Consider the following 20,042-nt stretch of genomic DNA (forward strand, 5'->3'; position numbering starts at 1 on the left):
CCGAATACGTTATCAAGCCTAGGTCAAAATTACCCTTAGAGGTCATGTGGAGGTCAAGTTACTTTTAGAGCACCCGTACCAACCTTCTAAAAGATATGGATGTGTTTGTACAAAAAATAGTTCAAACAATATTAGGTATTTACATAGCTATGATGCATCCATCTGCTGGTGAATTTGAATTCTATCTTTAGATTCATTTGTAGTCATGTACATCGATTTTTAAAGATCCCTAATTATCAAGATCTTGAACAGTCGATGCCGCCTGTGTCAGCGTTACCCAAGATGTACCACGTGGAGGTCACAAGGTCGGACTTACACCTCGTTGTGGTGCTTTTTTAAGGTGGTTCCCCTTGCCGTCACCTTTGTTCGTACGCATGTGTTCAGTCTAGATTTTCGAAGTGTCCTCCACGTGCATGTATGCAGGCTGTTATTCTTCGTTGAAAATCATCCGTCACCCGAATTTCGACAGGATCTAGAGACTGGCTTCTCGAATTCTGTTCTTCATGTCTTCTGAAGTCGTAGGTCGTTCGCGGTATACGTCTTTTATTCTTCCCCACAAATAAAAATCCAAAATTGTAAGATCCGGTGATCGTGGTGGCCAGTTATGTGGACCATATTTACCTATCCATTGGGCGCGAAATATGCGGTTCAGTTGTTGACGAGCAATGACAGACGTGTGGGCTGGACATCCATCCTGTTGAAACCACATATTTAGACGTAGTTGAAGTGGAATATCTTCAAGTAAACGTGGGAGTTCGTTTTCGAGTAAATCGACATACAGAAAACGGTTTAGATTTTCTTCAAAGAAAAATGGTCCGACGATATGCGTATCAACAATTCCGCACCAAACATTGATTTTCCAGATACGTTGATGATCGATTTCTCGATACCAATGTGGATTCTCTTGCGCCCAATAACGGAGATTATGTGTGTTCACTTTGCCGTCACTTTTGAAGGTGCACTCATCAGAAAACAAGATACTTCTATGGAAAGTAGGTAATTGTTGAGTAATCCAATTACAGAATATCAGTCTTTGACTATGATCGTCCAATGTCATGGCCTGGTGAAGTGACATTCGATATGGATGAAATGAATTTTCTCGCAAAATTCTACTGATAGTGCTTCAACTTATTCCACTATCTCTTTCTCGTCTTCTTAAAGAATCGGTAGGATTTACAAGAGCAGAAGCAATTATATCAGGTGCCCGTACTGCACGAAGCGGACGATGAATTTGCATTCCTTTATTATAATCCGGTTGGACGATACCTTTTTGAATTATCCGCCGTTGCAAACGACTGAAAACATTGCGCGAATGCGGTGTACGATCGGGATATTCATTTCGCCACATTCTTTCAGCTTCGCGAAAACTTCCAGCCCTACCCAAAACCGACAACATTAACGCAGCTTCTTCGCTTGAGTAAGACATATCTACCTATAAATGAATAATAATCCCCGAATATTGAAGTACCTAAGTACCTACCTACCTAGGTATAAGACGCACCTAAAAAAAAAACCGACAGTTTATAAAACTCTTAAGCGAGCAAAGGGAGAAAAGCAAAACAAACAAATAAGTTTAGTTCAGTTCAGTTTAGTTGAGTTCAGTTCAGTTCAGTTTAGTTTAGTTTAGTGTAGTTTAATTCAGTTTAGTCGATTTACTCGAAAACGAACTCCCACGTTTACTTGAAGATATTCCACTTCAACTACGTCTAAATATGTGGTTTCAACAGGATGGATGTCCAGCCCACACGTCTGTCATTGCTCGTCAACAACTGAACCGCATATTTCGCGCCCAATGGATAGGTAAATATGGTCCACATAACTGGCCACCACGATCACCGGATCTTACAATTTTGGATTTTTATTTGTGGGGAAGAATAAAAGACCTCGTATACCGCGAACGACCTACGACTTCAGAAGACATGAAGAACAGAATTCGAGAAGCCAGTCTCTAGATCCTGTCGAAATTCGTCGGGTGACGGATGATTTTCAACGAAGAATAACAGCCTGCATACATGCACGTGGAGGACACTTCGAAAATCTAGACTGAACACATGCGTACGAACAAAGGTGACGGCAAGGGGAACCACCTTAAAAAAGCACCACAACGAGGTGTAAGTCCGACCTTGTGACCTCCACGTGGTACATCTTGGGTAACGCTGACACAGGCGGCATCGACTGTTCAAGATCTTGATAATTAGGGATCTTTAAAAATCGATGTACATGACTACAAATGAATCTAAAGATAGAATTCAAATTCACCAGCAGATGGATGCATCATAGCTATGTAAATACCTAATATTGTTTGAACTATTTTTTGTACAAACACATCCATATCTTTTAGAAGGTTGGTACGGGTGCTCTAAAAGTAACTTGACCTCCACATGACCTCTAAGGGTAATTTTGACCTAGGCTTGATAACGTATTCGGACGTAAAATTTTCCGCTATTTTCATTTGTGATGTCATGAATAAGGGTTTACATTTGTAAAACGGTACTTTGACCTTGAGTTATGCCCAAGGTCGACCTCAAGATCAAATTCAAGGTCACCATCAGATAGATCTCCCGAAATCCTGCAAATTTTGTCTGAACCATTTTTTTGTACAAACACATCCCTACCTTTTAAAAGGGTGGTACGGGTGCTCTGAGACACCCGGTACATATAAAAGTTGTGTGAACAAAATCATATTTTTGTTTAATAACACATTTTTGTAATATATTTATTTTAATTGTTATTATTTTCTGTGATTGTTAGTGTTAAATATTAAAATTCTTTTAATGATTTACATTTTTCTTTTATAAGTGCTTTAAATATTCACATAAAATAATTTATTTAAAAAAGCAAAGTTTCATAGCGATTCATTGATTACTTACAAAGACATAGAACAAATAAGTATTTTGTTTATTTATTGGACAAGTTCATGCACCGCAATGTAACTCTACGTCCATAATCCTGAATACATATATTAAATGTACTTACATTAAAAAATTGAGATATTTAACATTTATTCTATAACATTTTATATAATGCATTTTCATATATTTTTATTAGAACACAGATTAAAAAAATATTACTATTTATTAAAACTTATTATCCAGATAGTCACTTTTGTCACATTATTTTTAAACGTGATTTAGAATAATTTGTAATTTTTTACAATTTCGTTATCATTTTGAAAATATGTATAAAACATACTTAATTCTCTGCCTCTACATTTAATCAATTATAACACCCATTCGAATTTAAATTTTTTCCACCGTATAGTTTTAAGAGGATCGTAAAGACAAATATTCATATTGTAAATATTGTAGCACTTATACACAGACGATTTACATGTCATCGATACATCATTACATACTACATCATTACTACTACATCAATATCTCACGCACATGTAGATACACATAAATTTTCATATAACAATAATGCTCTAATTGGATGTCTAAGTTCAATTTAAAAAAATCCACATTGCTTCTTCGTGCTAACTGCTAGTCTGTGGATTACTATTTCATAAGTACACATTGTACAGCTTTTATATGAAGCAAATGTGGTTACGACGTAACAGTTCTGGAGCACATTCGACTAAGAAATGATAAAGAAAATCTCAATTTCGAAACTTTTTGTCATTCTCAACATTAAGAGTCTACTTTGCAGACATGTATTAATGCTTATTCTTAAATGCTTATTCTTAAATTATTCCTGGAGAACAATTTTCGAATGAGTAAGAGGTAAGAGCCAGAGGTAACTGTTATACAAAAATTATGTGTTTAGTAATACAAATGACACACACACACATCACACGCACGCACGCGCGCACGCACGCATGCATATGCACACGTACGCACGCACGTGATGCAAGGCAAAGCGAGCATTTTGAATTTTTCAGAAATATTACTGACGTATGGTAAAATCTTTTTTTAATAAGTTATTATTAGAATCATTAATGTTAGTAATCATATCTGCATATTGTTTTTTTTCGATAATGTTTTCATTCGATTATTAACTGTGAAGAAAATGTCGATAGTCTCAGATCATAAGCTAGAATATGAAATTAAACTGGGAGAAGATTAAGATATTGAATAAGGAATTTTCAAAAAAGATTTACGTCTGAAATGATATATATAAAAAAACAGACTAACGCGATAAACAAACAAAATGATACGGAGCAATTGCCAGAATCATACTTTCCATTGCTTAACATATCTTCCCCAACTCCCGAGTTATCCCCTCCATCAAGATCTCTACAAAACTATTTATAAGCTGACAGTCATGATGAGAGTTGAACATAACATCTTCACTATTAGAATTGTTACAACAGAGTAGCCACGTCTTGGTAATACTTATGGATGTTCTCCATATAATACACAGGTATCATATTACTCATTTTATTCTAGTAAAAAAATTTTTATAAAAAAATGTATAGTCAATTAAATATCATGCATGCCCATTAGAATTTGGAAATTATGTGTTCAATAACTAAGAATGATCCATAACGGGAATTAAACGGATCAGAATATTAGACATATTCCTCTTGAGCATATGACTATACAACTGCTAACTTCTTTTAATAATAATTCTCCAGAAAAGAAAAATATATCTATATGTAACGAGCGTTCTTGTTGAACAAGGTTAACGTGATTCATGCAACTCTAATACAGTTTTCGCAAATATGTATGTATGCGTTAGAGAAAGAAACTTTGTAATACTGAAGATAGCCTAATTTGAGGCCAAAACGTTTATTTTATTGTTAATCTATTGAAATATAAAATTCTAGCTTCGGACACCTTACGTGTGGTGTATACTTTTGTATTATTTGCTGTTGTATCTATAATATCTCGTAAATTATTGATATTTTATATTTCTAACTTAATACTTTTACATAGAATGATTATAGAGAAATCATACTAAAAAATCAAAAATTCCATTTTAAAATGCGCAAATAAATATAACGTCTTTTTCATTGCGTCTCTCATCGTATCTCTATTTAGAAAAAAATAATCACATTACGCTTTTCTCAAAGCAGTTGTACTTTCATAGAAAACTTTTTTTATATTATACTTTTTGAAATATGTGATGTGACAGTTAGATTAAGACATTCTCTATACATATTTCTCTATACATGCGCGTGCATGTGTGTACACAGTAATTCTATTAAATAATTATTACATTATAATCCATATATATTGATTGTGATCCTTAGCTCCTGTTATCTGCTGATGCACAAAGATGTATGTTATTTTGTCTTCTATAATCTGTACTACTTTCGAACAAATCAGGACATAATACACGTAAACATTTATTGATTCGATGAAATCTGGAGCTTATGCATCTAAATTGAAAAAAAATAGTCATACCTTTTATTAACTTTATAATATATGCATTATGTATAAGCATATTAACGCTAATTGCGTTAATAAATAATTAGAATACATAATAAAAACGAACGTAGTTTATAAATCAAAATTTAAGAAAAGAAGAGCATAAAAACCACCGCACAAGATATTATTTGTGATATTTAATTATTATTACATTAATAAAACATTAGACGTTTTGGCCACAATCTGGCCATCTTCAGTAAATTCACAATATTCTTAAAACGCAGAATTACATATAGCTGACATTAAATTCAACCGTCGTGTAATATAACTATGTATAAACATGTTCTTTCATCGTGTGAAGGTGCCTCGTACAACAATGTTGCAGTGCCAATTGTCAAATTACGAAAAATGTAGAACAAGAATTTCTAGATTCTAATTTAACAAATTAACCTATTATTAATATCTTCTAATCGAAATATATGAGAATAGAATCGTTATCTGTTTTATAGTAAAAAAATGATGAATCTCAAGTACATCCTTTACACAGATGGAAATTTGTAATGACATTGTGTGTTATTATTTGTCATATCATATATGTTATCACTATTTATATATATGTTTCAAAAATTTAAATTGTTCTAGAATTATTTATTAAGTGTGAGAGAGATCTTTTTTAAGAAAAAGCAAATAAACATCGGGCAACGATTCAGTGTCACTTTGCTTATTGATATTACTTGTTTGGCAAAAAAAGGAGTATGCTCGAGTTCATTAAACATGTTGAATATAACCTTTTCAGAGCTGATGACGAAATTTGTAAGTCTGTCAGGAATGAAACAATTCAAATACTTAAATCAATAAATAATTGTGACATTAAATCGTCTGAGAATAGTAGATCATAAGAGAAGGTGTAAGGAAAGTAAAGCGATTCATCTCAGAGAATTCGGACATTTTAATTACCAGAGTCGATAAAGGTAATACAACAGTAATTATGAATTGTGAAAGTTACATAGGGAAAATGTATGAGATTCTCAGTGATCAGAGCACATACACTTTAATAAATAAAGATCTCACTAACAAAATAACAATGGAAATTAGTAACTTACTAAAAAAGGAAAAACAAGGGGTACATTGACCTAAACATATACAAAAAATTGTATGTATCGGACGGCGAACTTCCGAGTTCTTGAACTGTCAAAAATTCATAAGGAAGATCATCCGCTAAGATTGATAGTTAGCTGCATAAACAGTGCTTTTTATCCATTGGCGACCTTGCTAAAAGATAATATAGATAATAATAATACAAAGAATTTCAGTTATGTAAAAAACAGTTTTGATATTGTAAATAAACTCAATGGAAAGGTAATCGATAAAAACTTCAGTATTATATCATTTGACGTGGTCTCGAACATTCCGACCGATTTAGTTCTTATATTTTTTAAAAAGTATTGAATGTAAATGAAAACAAAACTGATTGAAAACAAGACTTCGATTCCTTTACATGAGTTTATCAAAACAATTATGATTATAATTTATTCTACATTTTTTAAATTCGACAAAAAAATATTTAGACAGATTTTTGGCATGCCAATAGGCTCTCCATTGTCCCCTATATTAGTGAATATTGTTCTACAAGACTTAGAACAAGAAATTATTACTACTAATAATATTATCTCGTCTTTTTATTTCTGTTATGTTGATGACACTGTATTAGCGGTGCATAAAGATAAAGCGGAGAATGTTCTGGAATTGTTTAATTCATATCATGAAAGGCTAAGATTCACAATTGACTTTGGCGATGAAAATTAATTTTTTAGGCGTTAAACTAATGAGACAAGAAGGAAGAATCTTTGGAAGAATCTTTGATATTTATAAAAAACCTACCAATTCAGGGAGATATTTAAATTATTTTTCGAATCATCCGTTAATACATAAAAGGGGTGTAATCATTGGGCAATTAGATAGAATATTGCTTTTATCCCATCCAAAATTTCAGGAAAAAAACATCTCCGACTTAATTCACACTCTGTTAATGAATGGTTATCCTCTTAAATTCATCTTTTCAATAAAAAATAAAATTAAAACTTTAGAAAGTAGAACTAATTTAGATAAAAATAGTAATCACAACAATAACGAAAGTGACTCTAATTCTAATTTAAAGAAAAAGTTTTTCATAATACTATATTTAAGTAAAGTATTGGATTGGGATAATATCAGAATTTTAGACACAGAACAATCATTAATGAAAAGAAGAATCCCTGAAATGATATACATTAAAAGCCAAATAAGTAGTATCAATAAGCAAAGTGACACTGAATCGTTGCCCGATGTTTATCTGCTTTTTCTTAAGAAAGATTTCTCTCACACTTAATAAATAATTCTAGAACAATCTAAATTTTTGAAACATACATATAAATAGTGGTAACATATATGATATGACAAATAATAACACACAATGTCACGACAAATTTCCATCTGTGTAAAGGATGTACTTGAGATTCATCATTTTTTTGCTGTAAAACAGAAAACGATTATATTCTCATATATTTCGACTATAAGATATTAAAAACTATAATAAGTTAATTTGTTAAATTAGAATCTAGATATTCTTGTTCTACATTTTTCGTAATTTGACAATTGGCACTGCAACATTGTTGTACGAGGCACCTTCACACGATGAAAGAACACGTTTATATATAGTTATATTACACGACGATTGAATTTAATATCAGCTATATGTAATTCTGCGTTTTAAGAATATTGTGAATTTACTGAAGATGGCCAGATTGTGGCCGAAACGTCTAATGTTTTATTAATGTAATAATAATTAAATAATTAGAAGTCGGACTAAATTAGAATTTTATTATTTACTTGTCTCAATATAATATTTTATACATATATGAGGAGCAGAATTTCAAAATGAGTTTTGTCCAAAATTTATAATTTAATTTCAATTGTTTTAAACTATAATTCGTTTACAAATAACGAAAAAGAAAGCCATTAGAAAACTACGCGTCTTACAGAAAATAACAATTTTTCAATCAGTAAACTGAGAAATGTTAAACAAAATTGCTAAACAATTGCTAAAAACATTGAACAAATGCATTTTGTTAAGGGAGTTTTTACGTTTTAGGGGTAAAAAATATCAATTATTTTTGCTGTTTTTGAAAGCTTATATATTTCACAAGAATATCTCACAAAAATGTTTTTTGGAAGAAACAAAAATTATTCAAGATATACGAGATAAAATGATAATAGGGCGCACCAACCAATTACTATAACCGGCGCTCGCCATTATTTACATTCAACTTTTCATTCTAGAACGTTTCCAGTAAAATGAATTTCGTTCTCATCTGAGCGTCACTTTCTAACGGAAAACGGAGCGGTACATGTTTTAAAATATTTCAAAACTTTATTTCCTGTTTTTGAATATGGTCATCACAATTCCAAAAAAAGTGAAAGTTCGACTGACTTCTATTTTTACATTATACTCAGAAAATATGTCATTATCGCTTTAGAATTAATAGTCTATATTAATTTTTTCTATTTTCTTGAAAATCAAATAAATGGAAAAATGTGAGGAAAATTCGAATTATTTTTTCGAACTGTTGCCATTTTGAAAATATGATATTAATTATTCTAATTCGGGCGAGAATTACAAGTTCATTTATTATAAGTATTACGTTCAAACTCCGCATGCATGGAGCTGGGGTGAACGCAGCAGGAACCAAATTATTAGATCGATTTGGTCATGTCCAGAATCCGGACTGCAAGGAAGAAGCCCAGGGGAAAGACCGCAAATCGGGAGGCACTTCGCTTCGTCCTGAGGTTCTTAACGAGCCGGGGGTCGGAGGACGAAGGAAATTTCAACTCATGCTCTGCTAAACGGACACACGAGTCAGACTTACTTTTAATTTAAAGGACGCAAACTGGGTCAGTGTGCCGGGAGGGGCGCACTTTAACGCCAGATGTGCCGGTACGTTCACATGCCTTGGCTTTTGGTTATGGAACTTAATCCAAGTGACCGGGGAGAGAGCGAAGTGCAATCGCGGGAGAGCTTACAATAAATACAAGGAGAGATTTTTCAAATTAACAAATGAGGGTTTAATTTAATAGTACTATAATAAAAACCAATATTTAGTAATACATTTTTACGAGGAGATATTGGATTCTTCGTTTTAGTTTTTAATGTGGGAAAAGAAAATTTTTAGTCTTCTCTTAGGCTACAACGCTCAATTTATGCATTATTAGTAGCTGTCTTCTTATTTCAACGAGTTCCAGATCTCCACGAAAGAAAAGAGTCGTGGGAGTCCACATAACATAAGAAAAAGCTTTACTTTTTCTATGAGACAATACGCTCTATACCTTGACCGTTTAACCATATTCGCGGTGCATGCTTAATTTCAGCGCTATCTTATTACTATTTTAAAACATTAACATTACAAAAAATATATTTTTTTATGCATACATTGTATTTTCTAGACTTGTATTAGTTTTTGACTATATCTAAATTTTTATTTATTAAAAAAATTCTCAAAGAATGCTTTCAAAATCGATTTTTAAACATAAAGACTCCCTTAAAAGACCTTTTGTTAAAGTATCATTGGTTAAAGGACCATGCCATTTTTCTTTTATCTTTGGAAATCTCTTTTCAGATATCTCGCAAGATAAAATTTATTATTTGGTCGGATAATTGGAATTTAATGACAGATATCCTATATTTCGTACTCTTTAACATATTATGAGCAACATCTCTAAATAATAATATAAATAAATTAACTTTATGTTAATAACCGATACTACAGTGCATGTCCGGTTGCTGGCACCTAAATATTCATTTTTAATTAAATATTCATTTTTACGAAAAGTGTAAATTTCCTATTCCAATCACTTTTTGCAAAGACTTTATACCTAATATTTCCTTGACCAAAACGCGCAAAAATCGCTGAAAATCTATAACAGTAAATTCCAAACATCACATTACGTCATTTCGTATTCCAATTTGAAACTATGAAGTTACATCGCTCATGCTCATATCATCATAGACGTTAATGTATCAAAGACGCGGAGACTTTTGGAAAGAGCGTAAAAATTTTACAGCAGAAACAAGTTTTATGCAGTTAAGCCCCTCCGGGGCCGTTCAAATTTTTGCATGCATGCTACGAACACAAAGATGAAACTTTTATGCCGAATTTTATACAAATTTAGGAGGCATAGTGTCTAATTCAATCGTATCATAACTACTACTTATTGACATGCGGCACGGCTCTCCCTTACAGCCAGGGACGAGGGTTACTTTTACGTTAGTTTTCATTACTCTTTTATGATAAATTTACCCTTATCTTTTATGTTACAATTTTATCATTATTTTTACTGTTATTTTTTTTATGACGTTATATATCAAGATCAAGTTCATTGAAGGTAGAAATTTTGACCGTATGTTTATTCGATTACATTACTTATTCATACAACTCAACATTTTCTTCTTTATCAGCGTTTTCTAAAGATGGTCATCTCTTATAAATATTTAACAATGAAAAGTAGTGATTAATTATTTATTTTAAATAATTGTTATTTAGTATATTTTTAAAACTTAAAATAAGTATTGTATATACATGTTTTGTACAGACAATACAGAAAACATACATATGTCATTAAGCATTATGTTGTCAAGATCATGTTGATGACATGGCTTCCATTGACATGGCTTCCATGATGACATTTTTTATGTTACCAAAAGGTCTTTATGTGTTTCACATTGTAAACATTTTGACACACAATGTCAAAATAAGTTACAAAGTAAATGTATACACAGATACAATACTAACCCAAGGATAGCTGCAAAAATCAGAATATTTAACATAATGACGTTCGACGGATAATTGCTCAGAAATTTAAAACCCATCATAAAAAAAAATAGGTGAAATTTATGTCAAAATTAAGAACAAAGACAGCAAAAAAATTGGAATATATTAATTGATAAAAAACGTATGCAATCCATCCGATTATTATTTGAATTATCCATTTACGTAGTCTTTGGTATTCCTTTGACACTCCGAGAGCTTCCAACGTGTCATCTACTATAGCAAGTTCACGTAAGCACATTTTCAATTCCTTTAAAAAAATTATATTTATCGAATATGTACACAGAAAAAAATTATTATAAATTTATATTTGAGTAAAAATTGATATTGCAATATGTACAAGAAATGACAGATAAAGAATTATATTATAACAATTATAATGTAAGCATTAAAGTGTATATGTTGATCTGTCCAAAAAATTTTTTTTTTTTTTAATTTAGTTTATTGTTCTATGAAAAAGATTAAGTTCAAACAAAGTAATAGATATGAACATAAAATATGATACAATATGATACAAACTAAAGCAGTTTGCAGATAGTTAGCCGTCAGCAAAACTGCTGTTACAAAGCCTATAATTAACAAAAAACTAACAAGAGATAATAAGCAACTCAAAAATTCAAAAAATTCTGAAATTATGTATACATGTAAAGTAATTCATCCGTTACACAAAATTATTTTTATTCGTTCAGAATTACAGTTTTAGGAGATGAAACATTCTTTTGGAAAGAATTGGTTTCATTTAAGCGAATATCGTCGAAGCTGTAAGAGATACGAAAAAATTTTTTGAATAAAATTTGAATGGTTTCAAAAGTACTTTAGGATAAAAATTTTTTTTTAATTATTTATTTATTTTATACCCATATCAGCACCTCTATTTATAAAATTTTTAATTTTTATATATCGCAAAATCGACATTTGACCCTGAAAACAATGATATATATATTATAGTTATGTTTCAAAGAACCATTTTTCAAATATGAGCGAAAACACCTATGTGCGCGTTCCCTAGGTATTCATCTCATACCGTTGGCTGCGCGAGATAGCGGAAATGGCAAATTCAATACAATCCATCAACACAATACAGCAACAACTATTAAAATATGAGCTTTTATATAACAACAACAGCAGCAGTAATAATAACAGTGTGTCAATACCTAAAATTAGTCAAATAGTTTTGATATGCATAAAGGAATATACAAAATACTTGAGACGATTAAAAACAAAGTATGAATAAAGAAATTGTTATTTTTATAAAAATATCGTACATTTAATTTTGGCTTTTGATAGAGTAGCTAGTTACAATGTACTTGAAAAAGAAAAGATATTATATTAACATAATACATTAATTCCGCACGAATAAAAAATAGTTTTATGTTACGGAAAAACTACTATATTTGCACATATGTTTCAGAATTTCCTGAATTTTTTAAATTGCTTAATCTTCCTTGTAAGACAGCGATGCAATAAGTGGTGATTAAAATCATACATACACGCACGAATGCACACACACACACACACACACACACACACACACACGCGCGCGCGCGAGCAAGCACCTCACACATACCAGTTACATCAGTCTCTTTTAATTATGATGGAAGGGATAACACGGTGTGCTCAGTTTGTAAGCGTCTCTCTTTAAATCTCCACCATTTCTTTCTATAAGTGTCGCTTAAGAAATAAAATTTCTTTTCTTGTTTGACATCATAATGCATCTTAAGTTCTCTTTCTATAGAAAGAGAAATTTAAAGTGTGTTAAACAAGTTTAATACCAATAAGAAAGTTTAATACCAATTTCATGATGCGAAACAGGTTAATATTCATATTCGATTCTTGTATTTAAGAATATTAACTTCTTAGGCACGATGCGCCACTATAATGGCTTTCGCGGATGTCATCTTTCTGAAAGATGCGCCACTATAGTGGCTTTCGCGGATGTCATCTTTCTGAACGACGCGCCACTATAGTGGCTCACTCTAGTGGCTCATTCGCTCATCGTTTGAATTAAATGATCGTTTTCATATGTTTTGTTTCATACTTTTTTTGCTTTCACAACGTTTTATAACAGTGTTAACAATATACAGACAGAATATACAGTCTTCGTTTTTGATACGCCAATGTCAAGTATGAATTGTTGCTTTTCATTTAAATAAATAGAAAACGAAGAGTAATTTGGGAACAGACTCGGAAATCGAAAATGATATATAAACAAAAACATGCGTGGTAAGAAGAATATAAAAAACGAAGATCGTTCTATGAGTGTGAAGATTGTGACGTGGGTCTATGTGTCGTACCGTGCTTTAAAATATATAATACTCAATTGTATTATTAATTATTAAAGTAAATTGTTAAAGTTAAAGTATGTGTATCATATCTTTAAGAAAAATTATAATTTAATCATCAAAAACTTCATTCCAATGTGCTCGCGTAGAGAACAGCATTGTCCGTCACACGTTGCAATGCTGCATCGTTTACGCGTAATTCGCGTTGAACTCTGCCGTACAGAGAAACAGCCTCGCGCAAAATTTAGCCGTGCCTAAGAGGTTAAGTATAATCTTAAGATGTCATAAGTCAATCCGAGAACTGTATTAACATCTTAAGACATTATTTCAGACAGTTTTAAAATAAAAACAGACTGTGAATATTGCTCCATGTTTCGCGTTTTGATTTACAATTGGTAGCGTTTGTCTCTAACGTGACATCCACAGAAACCCTGGCAGAAAAATTTCTATGCCAAAGTACCCATAAATATGCCTTTTTACTTCTACGACTGTGTGTAGAATCGCGTTGTTAAACAAAAAAATAACTATACGCCAAGCTACGCGAAAAATGGCGTACTTGGATATAGTTAGGTATAGAAAGTATGCCAAAGTACGCGCAACTAATGATTATTACACGCTTCTGTACCGAACTCCTCTAAATTGGTTTTCATTTTTTTATAAGTATTCGGAGAAAGTATGTCATTCTACGTTTTTCTACTCAGAATCCCACTCTATAATCGAAAACAGTTGAGCACAGAAATAACTATGTCTATCTATGCCAAGTTACGCGGTTGCACGAAAAAATCATTTTCTGAGGTACGTATTTCTATGCCAAAGTACAATACTTAACTTTTAATTTTTCCGTTTGTAACAAAGTAAGTTTGCCATTTTACACGGAATTACTTCTACTCATCTGTAAGCATTATGCATTTCCGCCAACAGAGAGACCCGGCGATATATGAACGTAAATAAAAAAATCACTTAGGAAAGTATATAAGGAGCGCAGCATAAGTAAGTCTTCAAAGGTAGGTTTTAATATTAAAGTATTTATGATACGATGGAATTCTAATTCCATCATGACAGCAACGTAATAGTATCTTGAATTCATGCCAAATGAGTTCAAGATAACATCGTATTACTTTAAACAGTGTAAATGTACCCGAAACTATGCTTAGAGTGTATAGTTTCGCATAAGAAGACGCGAAACTAAATCTTTGACATAAGAGTAGAATTCTACGCCAAACTTAAATCTTTGACATAGGAGTAGAATTCTACGCCAAATTGTTTCTATGGTTCATTTGCGTACTTAGGCATAAATTTTAGCGTAGTTAAGCGTACTTTCGAGCATAATTAGGCGTATTTTCTACCGCAGTTTGGCATTGTTTGGCGTTGTCTGACGTACAAAGACATGAATTGACTTGCTTTGGCATAGCAGAAAAATTCTACGCCAAACTATTTCCGTGTTCCAAACCGCGTATTTAGGAATAGTTTTTGGCATAATTAGAAATAGTTTTTGGCATACTTTGGCACAGAATTTTTTCCGCCAGGGAAGAGAGGCGAAGTTTTAGAGAGAGATGCTTGCACACCATGTTATCTCTTCTCTTATTCTACAAGTATGGGTCACTAGTGATCGAGCGATTCCTTCGTGCAAATTCCTTTGAATTCTTCGGTAATTATAAATTATACTATATTTTATTATTATATTTTCCAAAATGAAGTTCCAATATTTATTCTAGAAAATTGAAAATACGTTGGTGAATTGTTAGAGATTTTTTTAATCATTCTGAATAAGTAAACAAACGGATTCTAATCCGTGTTTGTATGGATGAGACACTAAATGGTAGTTATAGTGAGGGTTAAATACTGTGAGTGACACGATAAAACGCGTAGTAGCAGAATGGAAGAAGGACAAAAAGAGAGAGGTTCTTATTGATACAGAAAGAAAATTAAAATATTTAACTGAAATGTAGGAGAAAGAGGAACTTAGTGGAATGATGAATGAGGAAGGATAAGTAATCTTGATACCTGATGACAATGGAGTTAAAGATAGAATGAAGCTCAGAGTTCAACTGAAGGAGGCGTCGCAGATATAGAGGAGCAAGGAAGAAAAACGAGACATCACAGATGGAGAATAAGACATAGTCACATTCTAAGCCAACTAGATCTCTGGTAATACGGAGATATATGATCATTTTTACCAATAGGAGAAGCGGAGGCTTTAGAATTTTGGATACGCTGTAAACGATTAAGAAGTTGTTGCTTAAGAGCCGGAACGTCGACATCAGAGTAATCAAATAATGAAGTAATATAAATAAAATAACGAGTAATTGAGAAGTGAGAAGATTTAAAAACAAGAAAGGATGTGACGAAGGGGATAAAAAAGATGGGCGTAAACAGGCCGACACAGTCACGTGTGACTCGAATGCCCATAAAAAGTCAACCTGAACATCAAAATTTTTAATCCTTTAAAGCATACAGTTTTTTTTACGTAGAATTCAGTTGAAATTTTTTACTCGGGAGTTTTTCGTGGTCACTAATTACAAATCTGGTCTCAGAAAAAATTAGTTTTGGGCTGTAAAATGGGGTCAAATAATTTTAATTTTAATTTTAATTCTAATTCTTTAATTTTGATTTCAAATTCGCAATAAGCGACCCAAAAACCTACTTGATCCCATTTTACAGAACTAATTTTTTAATTTTTTGTTCGCTATCTTGAAACTGCCATTTTGAATTTCAAAAATCAGAGGTCAGATTCTCAGCGATTTCGAAAGAGTAACAAGTTTCATTGGACTCAAGCAATTTTTCGCTTGTTTGTCCACCATTTTTGATCCGCCATTTTGAATTTTTTAATTTTGACTTTAGATTCGTAATCGACCCAAAAAACCTCTCAGACTTCATTTTCGGCTAATTAGCTATTTTTGATTAGTCACAATCACAATTATCTTGTAAAAAAGGATGAATTTTTTTCAGTTTGTTTATTTATAAAATACATTTCGTTAACAATAGGAATGTTTCTACGATTTTTTTATAACAATTGATGTTCTAAACACTGACAATGTTCTTTTTATTGTAATAATATGTTAAAAATTATATGAAAAAGAGTTGAAGTTAAAATGATGTGGGATACCGTGCTGCAAAAGGTTAATAAAGGAGGAGCAAGGAATTGGAACGAAGTTAATAGAAATATTAAAGGATTGAATATGGGATAATAATGTTGAGGAACCGACAATTAGCAAGGATGATTTATAGGGATTTAAATGCAGCGAATTATTAGTAGAGAGACCATTCGGCAATAAATTTTAGATCTTTATTTAAAAAAGACAGACTGCAAAAGCATCAAATGGGTGAAAGAATTTGAAAAAAATTACGTCTGTATACATGAAGAGTTCAGAGGATAGAGAAACATTAGACAAATCAGATAAAAATATTAAAAGCAAAATTCCGTAAATGAAACCCTGATGTACTCTAAAAAAAAGGTACGAATGGAAGAGGAAAGAGAAAATAAATTATGTTTGTGGACTTTTTTTGCTGCATACTATTTGTAAGGAATGAACAGATTAACTTAGAAAGAGCCGAATGGGAAAGACTGCATAGAGTTGCTTGAGTTTGATTAAAAGTAGGTCATGGTTAATGGTATTGAAAGCATTTTATAAAAACGTTTTATATTTTGTATTTGCCTATAATTGTGAATTTAAGACTCCTTTAATGCTTTCAATCAAAAATATTATTAAATAAAAGATAAATAATATAAGATCAAGTATTATTATATAGGGATCGAGAGTATATTTCAAAATTTTTACCTTGAAATGACAAAAGTTAATGGGAATTAATGTGTTGATGAGAACCAAATCGATGATTTCATTGCTGAGTATTGTGTCATAATACTGCAAAACACTTATTAAATATGGATAGTAATGAAAGTACGTAAGAGAGCCCGATTTGGCCAAAGCATATAGACAAGAGAAATACGCCCTAGGTTGTCCACGAGGATATTCGAACATGCCTAAACCGAAGAATGAACCAAAGATCAATAAGTGCCAGCGCTCCTTCTAACGTCTCTGTCATAGTTTCTGAGCCGTCGGCTAGTATTTTAATTGAATTAGTTCTTGCTACACAAGATACAAACACGTTTTAATACAATATTTTTTATAAAGTTTTCAGAAAGAGCTTTTACAGAAGTTTCTTTTCAGAACTTTGTTGCTAACAATTACATTGTAATGTACACTAGGATAACATATTTATATGCCGTTTAATCAGCAACTACTGAACAACAGAATGGACATAGATAATCTAGATTGCCTTTCTTTTCGCGGAATTTTTATTTATAGATACATAGATTGAGGCCACTAGATGTGGATCACTCTTGAAAGAAAAATTCATATTTTTATTCAAAAGGATATCAAATTAATAAAATATTTAATAGTTATAAATGATCATAAAGATTACATGGATGACTTAATTTTATTTCAGTACGTTTTAATTTTGATTAAATTAAGTATTGACAATTATCTACAATTAGACCCCATATACTAATTGCGAATCAATTTACCAAATGCTTTACCTTTTTGGATTTAATTTCAATTGAGTATGATATTGACTTTTTTCATAAAATCTAACGCTATTTACTACCTTCTGTAATAACCATAAGACAATTTTATGATATTATACTTTAAATAAATTTTTATAAGTATATATCCTAGTTTATGTTTCATATTTAGTTACGATTTTAATAAAATATGTAGCGCTATTACTAATAAATAAAAAAACAATTGACACTTAAAAAGATAAAGCAAATACTAAAGAATATTGTAATATGCATGTTATTTGATATATAGAAAATATACTATAATTATTTAAATATAATGTGTGATCCGGAATTAGTGTCTGATCCGTATTTAATGCTTTTACTCTATTATTACAAGGCACAAATAATTGTAAATGTAACTATATTAGTAACATTTTGTCTTTATACTAAGTATATACAAACGTGCTTAATGGATGCTTTTTACTTACATGGCTTTTAATGACACATGATGACACTTAAGTTGAAGCTGATAACTTTGATAAAATATTTGATATATTGAAGGTATATGCACAATATAATGCTCTTTGTAATGTAAAGGTAAGTATAATTATTCTTATAATGATAATATAATTTATTAATGTAAACATATTGTAATATTATTTTTTATTTTTATTCTCAAAATATTTATATATATATATATATATATATATATATATACATATGTAAACAATTTTATGTATTTATATGTATTTTATGTACTTATACTATCATAGTACTTATTTTCGTAAAATAAAAGATTTATACAATATACTGTAAACAAAATTTGATTTCGGCTAATTGTTTTGCTTTCTTTCTCTATTTTTTAATTCACTGTAAAAATTCAGATATATTAAACATGCACAAAGTATCACAGGAACCGTCCTTATATCTATACATTGATTGTAAAATGATGGAAAAGAAGCTAATATTTAAAGATATAATGAACTTAATATGATGTTTTATCTCTTTTTGTAATTAATAAATAGTAATAAGTATAGCTTTGTATAGAATCTTTGCAAAAGTAACGAACATCTAACTTTCACGATGTCAGATAACGTCAAGAAATGTCAAAAAGAAAAACATTTATCGAGAACGGAAAAATGGCAAAACAGGGGGGAAAAGAAAAGAAGATATTAGAAGGGAGATCAATCTTTTCGTAATGTAAATTAATGAAAAATAAATGAAGAATAATATAAAGGAAACTCGCCGATAGTGCCATAGGTTTCCTAAAACGATACCTTCTTATCTCTCAGAAACTAACTACTGCACTTTATTTAATATTACTAATAAAAACATGATCTGTTAACTGTTTAGTTAATTAAAAAATTGTAAATTCATAATTCGTATATTTTTGGCTTGTTTCTAAAATCAACTAAAAACGAATTCTATGAATGCGAAAATAAAATTCTTACAATTTTCTTTTGTAAATTGCGTAATTTAAATAATAATACATTATTAATAATATTATATCGTTTTAAATGCTTGTAATTTCCTAAATTAGTTTCATTTATATTATTTTTTCTCTCTTAGTTTCTTCATAATACAATTTAAATATAAAATCGGGTAATGTAATGTAAACCAGCACACCTGTCTGTAAAACAAATCATGAGTTAACTTCATTTTCTTAATGTTCCTTTATAGTGTCAAGTAACTCTATCGGAGCAATAGTACGTATATGGCAAAGTATATGAAAAATTATCGCGTTACATATTTGCATCTTGCAGAACAGCATAAAGTAAATACGCATATAATTTAACAAAAATGTTTTATATCGAAATAAAAAAATTCTGGAAAATGTTATATACATTTACTTATAGGTATTTTATACAGATAATTTCTATAAAAGAAAAAGGATAGGAATATGTGGCATATATTGTATTACTGTCTATTGTGTCAGTTTTGAAGCTCATTTTATCGAACGCTCATTTTTGCTTATCTTACGAAAAAATTAATTATTGCAGAATTACAAATAATATTAAAAACTGCTTATATTATCTAATAAAAAACAATTTTTAGTTTGTATTTATGTATTTAAAGTTTA

The 20,042-nt window shown here is 30.9% G+C and overlaps 1 protein-coding gene across 2 annotated transcripts in view; it reads left to right on the forward strand.

Annotated features, from left to right (window-relative positions):
* The first annotated feature begins 1,526 nt into the window (after nt 1-1,526).
* LOC105146664 (uncharacterized) overlaps nt 1,527-20,042 on the forward strand; it is a 40,398-nt gene continuing 21,882 nt past the window's right edge. For both annotated transcript variants that reach the window (XR_015547909.1, XM_087415010.1), the window contains exons 1-2: nt 1,527-4,365; nt 9,072-9,288. Coding sequence is in view for 1 of the 2 variants with exons in the window: in XM_087415010.1 (XP_087271136.1) it covers nt 9,281-9,288 (8 nt within the window). In the remaining variant the exon portion in view is untranslated. The remainder of the gene's footprint in view (nt 4,366-9,071; nt 9,289-20,042) is intronic.

This window comes from Acromyrmex echinatior, chromosome 17 (assembly GCF_024713525.1).
Source record: "Acromyrmex echinatior isolate Ae372 chromosome 17, ASM2471352v2, whole genome shotgun sequence".
NCBI lineage: Eukaryota > Metazoa > Arthropoda > Insecta > Hymenoptera > Formicidae > Acromyrmex > Acromyrmex echinatior.